Source organism: Frankliniella occidentalis, unplaced genomic scaffold (assembly GCF_000697945.3).
Source record: "Frankliniella occidentalis isolate FOCC.00 unplaced genomic scaffold, Focc_3.1 Scaffold22, whole genome shotgun sequence".
NCBI lineage: Eukaryota > Metazoa > Arthropoda > Insecta > Thysanoptera > Thripidae > Frankliniella > Frankliniella occidentalis.
The window spans coordinates 2,572,558-2,579,712 of NW_026267152.1; the positions used below are offsets into that span (position 1 = coordinate 2,572,558).

Consider the following 7,155-nt stretch of genomic DNA (forward strand, 5'->3'; position numbering starts at 1 on the left):
GTCTAGGAAACACACACACACACACACACACACACACACACAAAAAAAAAAAACCCATTAGCCATTTTTTAAGAGGAAATGCTACCCGATAACATGAGAAAGGGGCATCACCATTAAGAAAACCTACCAGTCTCCAAAAGCTTCACACTCCCTTGAGAATTTTCGGAGTTTCGAAACTCCAGCTCCTCCTCTAAAGCAAGAATTTTTTCTTTTTTTGCATTAAGGATTGCAATAAATTGTCCGTACAGAGTCTTTTCCCATTCTTCTTTTTCGCTAGCTATCTTCTTCATCTTAGCCAAGGCTTTATCTCGATCTATAAAATAAAAGTTTCACTTATTTAGTGACAGTCAGTAGGTACAGATATTCATAAATAGATATATCTGCAGTAAATAAGTATCTTGCCTGTCTTAATGGATATATTTTCATTTTCCACAATACTGAAATTTTCTTGAATACTAGACAGCTTATCCAACAATTTATCTACCATTTCCTCATAGGATGCTGTTACCATCACCTGTAAGAAGAAGTGTTACTTCAGACTCACAACTATACAACAACTAGAGCCCCAAATTACTTCTTACTTACTTCCTGTACTCTTACACGGCCTAGTTTGGCAAACGTAGTACCTCCCATAAACTTTTTCCAGTTGAAAAAATTGTCTTGTAGGGTGTATGTAAATTGATTTGATTCACTAGTAGGTGTTCCTATAGCAGCTCTCATCTCTTCATTGAAATAGGATAATTTCAAGTCAAACTCTTTAATAAAATTTGTAATGTCGTTGGCTGTGAGCTGTGAACAGAGGAAAGATACAGTGAGATTACCAATAAGTTTTAAGGAAAATTCCTGTGAGAACTGTACAACAGGAAAGGTTTTAAATAAACATTCTTAGCTGTGTGAAATTCTAATTTAATTTAAATAAGGACATGTTGCTTGTACATTGACTCACTAGGATTATTTGTCAAATTCATCTCATAATTTACACACACTGAGCACAGAAACAATAACTTAAATCACCCTCTTATCTAAAGAACATGAACCTGCTCTAAATTTTAGTCTAGCTCTTTTAAATAACAACTAGATCTACAAATAATAAAAAAAACATACACATAAATTTAAGTATTGAAGTAAAGTATGTACAACAGTAAGATAGATAGTTAAGTGAAACAAAACTTCTAAATTCAAATAATTGAAGAAAAAAATTACATCTTAAAGTAAGGCACAGTACAAATAGTTTTAAGAGAAACATGTAACTTTCGGTCAAAAGTAGGAAATGAGGAGGAATAGAAAAGAATAAGAAAATGTGAGCTCATTTAACAAGTTTAAGGGTCAGCTTCAAACTAGAGACAGAACGGTAAACTGAAATATTTTTCACAGACAAGAGGAAAATAGAACAAAATCACTTGACTTCTATCTGTCCAAATAAATTATTGATCATTTCTAAGAAATTGATAATTTGTTTTTTGTCTAGTTAAATATTGGGCCCAAGTGACCCTGACCTTCTCAAGGAAATCTGCGGATTACCTGACACCAGGACATTACCTGTAACTTACAGATTTTGCTATGCTAACTTTTGTAATAACAGAAAGAAAAGAACAACTTTTCGTGATCATTTGATCATTATTTTAAATATAGAAGATTGAAATTTATGAATGATATTTTGTCAACACTTCATGTCAAAGTAGTTTATCGTTCTTTACAATGAGCTCATACCTCAGAATATCACTTATAAGTTCATTGGCATGAAAATTTCAGTATGGTCTTATAATAAGATTATGATACATGTGTAACAAAAAGAAAAAAAATCCATTGGCAGAAAAAAAGAACACAGTACATACACCCAACATAACATGTCTCATTGAAAATTGTCATCATCAAGCAAACTTCAAAAGCCACATTAAACAAATTGTCACTTGGATTGCACTTGATTCCGGGATTCAGATTGCTCAAATTCTACTTCATACATAACTTGTTGGATACGGATCTTGGCTAGGGCTTTTTGTTGATATGTAAAGCGTTTTAAGGACGCACATATACTGCGGCAAAATAAATTATCTTCATTTTCCTCTTCAAAGCCAGTTAACTGACCTGAGCGACTATCAGCTGCATAACTGTTATTTGAGTAGGAGTGATCCTGGAAAAAAATTACAAGTAGTAATATCAAAAAGAAAACATTTTTCTTGCAAGTTTTAAAAGTACAAGTAGAAGCTCACAAACCTTGCCAGTGCCAAAATCTTTACTGAGCGCTGAACTATGATGAGCATTTTCTTGACTGGCGTCATCATCAATGTCAGCGGTGTCAGGGCTGACTACAAATGATTCAGTGATGTCTTCCTGACTATTTTGCATCACTATACTTGGATTTACATCAACACTGACTCCTCCATCAACATTTAAAAGCCAATTTGGACGTGGTAGGATAGGTTTGTAGCCATAAGTTTCCTGTAGAACAACTTTATCTTTCTTTCGCTTCCCTCTTTTCCTGTGAACAAATAATAACATATTCCTGTAAGTGAATAAAATCTTAAGAAATAAGTTATATTTATCAAGCATCTATTAAAACTCACGCTCTCATTTTAACATGTGGTGCCAGCCAAGTCAACAAGCTATACAGAGGCCAGTCTCTAACTTGAGTACCACAAACTTCAGCAGCCTGCCTCTTACGACGATGCCTTCCAAACTCAACTCTTAGACGCGACCACCTCATTTGTGCTTCTACCTCTGTAAAAAATAGAAAGAGAAGAGTGACTATAACTTACCCAATAGATCATGAATAGAAAACTCTAGTACTGTTATGGATGATTATAATAGGTACAACGCCAAGAGACCATTTTACCTCCAAGATTAAGAGTCTCCGAAATGATTTTCCAAACTTCCGCCTTCTTAGCTTCATCCTTGAAATCTTCTAAATCTTTGTCATAGAGAAAAGGTTGATCTTTTACGAGTTGTATGAGCTTTTTAGAAAGCTCAAAATCAGGAGAAGTAGTATCCATTCTTGAAATTAATAACTTGAGAAAGGGGCAGCATTCAACCGCGATCGAAAGCTTTCGCAGATAGTGGCGATAACGCAAATCCTTTTCCGAAAAGGTATTATGCGTTAATTTTAACAGTATGTACCTCTCCAGTCCAGGCGGAGTCCCGGCTAACTAAGAGTATTTCTACTCCATTTTTCATCCACTTCGTCTGCAAGACATACTTTAACTGGGTGGGATCGACATTTATTCGACGATAAGTCACATCAATCATGTTGACATGTCCTTAAAATTTCAATAAAAAGACTAAACAAACGGTAGGTTATGAGATGAAGATCTAACGAAAAGCAATGTATTGGTAAGTACCACCAAAACTCACATTCATGTTCGTTAGATGCTGAAGTTTTCATACAAATTGCGAAGATAGTTTTGTTTTCATTACTACCACCACAGTTTGAAAAAAAACACGCGATGACAGAATATTTCTGGTATCAGATTTTACTACACACATTTTTTAAGTGTTGAAAATTATATTCGCATTTGATTATTAAATTCTGCACTGTGATTTTTTTGAAACCTTTGTTTCTTGAAAAATAGAATCAAGAATTTGATACATGTTTCACAGTTGGCTTTCCCTTTTACATTTAAAACGCACGTTATCACTCTTGTTTACTTTCTGTTCGACAACACTTTGCCATGAATTTCTATTTTCGGGCTTTTCCTTTATAGTTTTGTTCATCTTGGAAATATAAAGTGTTAAAGTCTTTGCGTAGTTGTAGGGGAGGGTATCCTCCCCGTTCGCCTTGATTCGCTGATTCGCTCGTGGTTTTAGAGTGTGCTTGCCAACCTCAACGTAGACATGCACAGTATGTCCAATAAAAAGATGAAACACAAGCGGATTTCTTCAGAAGTGTCAAGCGCCACAGACCATCAAATGCGACAGTTACCTATATCGAAGGAGCTTGTTTCCCATTATCGATCAAAACTTTCGGCCCTCAACCGAGATTATGAAGAGCTTTCATGCCGAGTTGAGGACTGTCGATCCTTATTTGATGGAGACTGCCGAATGCAGCAAGAGTTGGTGCAAAGGAATAATGAAGTATCTCGCCTTCAGCAGGCCGTCAGTGATTTGCAGGTAAAAATTCCAAGTTCTTCATATCTATATGTACATCTCAGTTGAAGCTTTTCCTGTAAAACAACATTTTTCTTGTTTCAGGTTTATGTTTTTGAGGAAAGAGAACAAGCTTTACGCCTTTTTGCTGAAAATGATAAATTGAAGTTACGCGAATTAGAAGATAGGAAGAAAATTGATTTGCTTCTCTCACTATCTGGAATTACTGAAGATGAAATTTCATTTTTCCTTACTGAGGCTGCTAAAAAGTCTGCCATAGTGCCTCAACGTCTCTCTAGGAAAACCCTGAAAAAGAGTGAACTTAAAGATGAATCAAAGAGGGAAAATAAAAAATCGAGTCCTTTAATTGTGGAATCTGAGTGTGACGATGTAGATATACTAAAACTAAAGGTATTTCTTGTGTTTTAAAATTTCTTAAATGTGAGTTCCCCTTGCACACTGTGTTCTAAGATATATCTCTCTTCAGATTCAGGCTCTTCAAGCCCAGCTCTCCGAGCAAGTACGTCTGTACAGAGACGAAACAGCAGCTTTACTTCAGGATCGGGAACTAGCACGTGCAGAACGAGTTGCTGAGCAAGCACGTCATGAACAATTATTTGAGGTGCTGACTGCTCGCCTTCAAAAATCCCAGTCACAAGTGTGTGACTTAACAGCAGCTCTGTTGCAATCGAAAAAAGATTTTCATGGTAATGAGGAGAATTGGACATTAGAAAGAGATCGCCTCATCAAGAACCTAGATTTATGCAAGGTATTATGTTTTGTATTTACAAGTTGTTTTAATCATCCTTTTTAATTCTCATTACTGATTCAATGTTTGTGTCTTTGTTCTCAGGAGCAACTTGGAGAAGTTTTTACACATGATGGAACTGTTATTCGTGGAGCTGGCATGCGATCTGCAAAAAGTTGTGGAGAGCTGTCTGTTTTGAAAGGCCAGCTCTCAGAAAGAGACCGCATGCTGGCCATGTACCAAGAGCAGTGCTCTGTTATGGAACAAGAAGTAGCAAGGTACTTCATTTAAGGTTAAAGTAACAGCCTGGAATAATTTTTTAAAATGTATATGAACTCAGTTTTTTGTTGTATTGTCACCAGACTGCGAGATCAGGCAGAATCTAGTAAGAATCAGTTTAAAACACGTGTTCAAAAAATGGCTGCTCAAGTGACCTACCTCCGCAACAAATATAATGAACTGGATCGAAGACGAATGCTTGAAGCTGAAGGGTAAGATATGTTTGGGATATTACTACATTATCATAAGTTTTCTCAATATCTTCTCAAATTTTAACCCACTTCGTTTTTATCATTTTGTTTGCCTTTTCTTCAGGTTCCGTTCAGATATAAGATTAATGCGATCAAGACTAAGGGATCTTGAAAGAGGCTTTTCACGACTTAATGCTAAGCCTAGTAGAACGGGAAGTAGTTCCAAAAGTATTGCTACTGAGTCCCTGAGTGTAAACACTGGATTGGTATCCAATGCTCAGGAAACTGTTGAGAGGGCAAGACAACTTGAGCAAGAGTTGAAGCTCATCCATAGCCGAGTTTTAAGTCTTGAATCTGAATTAAAGTTTAATGGTGACAATGAGTAAGTTTATTGCAAATCCAATTTACAAATGCTCAAATTATTGGTGTGTTGCTGTAAAAAGCCGATAATGTAAGATTTATTTCAGTCCAAGGGTTTGAAGAAAAACAAAGGTGCACTAGTGCCTTTTCAATTCGAAAGAATTCTTGTATAGTATTATATTTTGTGAAGTATAGTATTTTTTGTTTTTTTAGCCATCAAATATATGTATCTATAAAAAGGAAAATGTGGCAAGGTAATTTATGTGCAACATTTAAAGCTTCTCCTTCTGTGATATGGAAACGTATGGAAAGATTATTAGAGCATCGTGCCACATTCTTCTATTTATTTTGAACTTTATGTATAAATTAGAGTACAATTCAAAGCTGATGGCTATACATAGAAACTATTGATCTGAATTCTGCATGTGATATAACAACCTGTAGATGAAATTAGAAAATCAGTCATGATGTTTCATTTCCATGTTTTAAAAATAATTCCATTCTGCATCATGTGTGTTGGTTCTAATGATAAAGAACTGTCGTGTAGTTACCATTGTGTGTTTTACAGAATAAAACGTTTTCATCCATATCTACGCCTCTAACGTTATACCAGGGAGTAGTTATCTCATCTTTGACCTAAATGAGGCCCTTTGGTGGAGCTTGGAAGGTGTGCGGCGTGCGGCGTGGGATATAGGGCTGTGGAAAAGCTACCCGAGTCCGCATGAAGTGCCCGAGGCAGAGCAGGGATGAAGCAAACCCTTCACGCCGCCGCGTCCTCACTCATACCAAGAATTCTACCTGGTTCGACCACAATGGGCTTCGTCAGCTGTCTCGAAGGGAGATAGCTCTGTATTTCTATGCCGCTGAAACGCGGACCGACCAGGATGTGAAGGTAGTGTATTTTCTGTATTTACTGGGGTAGGACATAGCCGAATGTGGGGGGGACTGGTGACGCTATTGCTTCCCTGAGGGGGGCGTGGGGAGCTAGCCGTGGGGGGTGGGGGTACCCCCTGTTGGAAGGGGGAGGGGAGTTGCGGACATCCTGGTGCAGAGGAAAAGGGGGGAGGGGGGAGGGGGGCAAATATATCGATCCAGGGAGACCACCCACCCCCACCCCAACCCACAGGACCCACCGCACCGACCCAACCAGCCCCTGCCTCAACGCGGCGCGCGTGAATGCATTGAACAGGTGACCGTTGGCTCGTCTCGGGTCCGGCTCTTCAGAGAGCGCAAAGCCTGATGAATTCATCGGGCCAGATATTACTGTAGGGGGTGCTAACGAGGTCTCTAGTTAAGGGCTCAGAGGCACTGCCTCAGCCGGAAGGGGGAGGGGGGGTGTTGAGGGGCTCACGAGCGCCTTCGAGACCAGTTAAAATGTGGTAAGGGGGTCGGTTGCTGGGCATCGTAACATAACGAAAGGCGTAACGTAATAGCACAAGAAAAAATATAAAATTGAAGTTAAAAAGCGGCTTTGAAGCTTTTTCTCCTTTCTGCGTG

The 7,155-nt window shown here is 38.1% G+C and overlaps 4 protein-coding genes across 6 annotated transcripts in view; 2 read left to right on the forward strand and 2 right to left on the reverse strand.

Annotated features, from left to right (window-relative positions):
• The window catches only part of LOC113217716 (uncharacterized), a 4,522-nt gene extending 1,153 nt beyond the window's left edge, over positions 1-3,369 (reverse strand). The window contains exons 1-4 of one of the 2 annotated variants that reach the window (XM_052264904.1): positions 3,349-3,369; positions 586-789; positions 403-514; positions 128-313 (exon numbers count right to left, since the gene is read on the reverse strand). In XM_052264904.1, the coding sequence (XP_052120864.1) occupies positions 128-313; positions 403-514; positions 586-789; positions 3,349-3,354 (508 nt within the window). In that variant the 5' untranslated portion in view covers positions 3,355-3,369. The other variant, XM_026437741.2, reaches the window with a different exon arrangement.
• Positions 891-3,115, reverse strand: LOC113217717 (uncharacterized). Its single transcript, XM_026437742.2, has 4 exons — positions 2,834-3,115; positions 2,565-2,718; positions 2,215-2,479; positions 891-2,131 (listed from the first exon to the last, which is right to left on the reverse strand). The coding sequence occupies exons 1-4, from the start codon at positions 2,988-2,990 to the stop codon at positions 1,907-1,909; spliced, it is 801 nt and encodes a 266-aa protein (XP_026293527.1). The 5' UTR covers positions 2,991-3,115; the 3' UTR covers positions 891-1,906.
• A 230-nt stretch (positions 3,370-3,599) lies between the features above and the next one.
• On the forward strand, positions 3,600-6,247 carry LOC113217728 (coiled-coil domain-containing protein 77-like). Its single transcript, XM_026437753.2, has 6 exons — positions 3,600-4,104; positions 4,186-4,491; positions 4,568-4,849; positions 4,934-5,106; positions 5,191-5,319; positions 5,423-6,247. The coding sequence occupies exons 1-6, from the start codon at positions 3,829-3,831 to the stop codon at positions 5,682-5,684; spliced, it is 1,428 nt and encodes a 475-aa protein (XP_026293538.1). The 5' UTR covers positions 3,600-3,828; the 3' UTR covers positions 5,685-6,247.
• Positions 6,248-6,334: 87 nt separating this feature from the next.
• LOC113217697 (anoctamin-7-like) overlaps positions 6,335-7,155 on the forward strand; it is a 42,381-nt gene continuing 41,560 nt past the window's right edge. For both annotated transcript variants that reach the window (XM_052264901.1, XM_052264902.1), the window contains exon 1: positions 6,335-6,550. The gene's annotated coding sequence lies outside the window, so the exon portion shown is untranslated. The remainder of the gene's footprint in view (positions 6,551-7,155) is intronic.

What these genes read in the sequence shown, in the direction of transcription:
- LOC113217728 (XM_026437753.2), top strand. Translation starts at nt 3,829, where the DNA reads ATGCACAGTATGTCCAATAAAAAGATGAAACACAAGCGGATTTCTTCA. An exon ending in TAGATATACTAAAACTAAAG is followed by an intron (nt 4,492 to 4,567) that starts GTATTTCTTGTG and finishes ATCTCTCTTCAG; the next exon opens with ATTCAGGCTCTTCAAGCCCA. An exon ending in CGAATGCTTGAAGCTGAAGG is followed by an intron (nt 5,320 to 5,422) that starts GTAAGATATGTT and finishes CCTTTTCTTCAG; the next exon opens with GTTCCGTTCAGATATAAGAT.
- LOC113217717 (XM_026437742.2), bottom strand. Translation starts at nt 2,990, where the DNA reads ATGGATACTACTTCTCCTGATTTTGAGCTTTCTAAAAAGCTCATACAA. An exon ending in GGAGACTCTTAATCTTGGAG is followed by an intron (nt 2,719 to 2,833) that starts GTAAAATGGTCT and finishes TATTTTTTACAG; the next exon opens with AGGTAGAAGCACAAATGAGG. An exon ending in CCACATGTTAAAATGAGAGC is followed by an intron (nt 2,480 to 2,564) that starts GTGAGTTTTAAT and finishes ATTTGTTCACAG; the next exon opens with GAAAAGAGGGAAGCGAAAGA.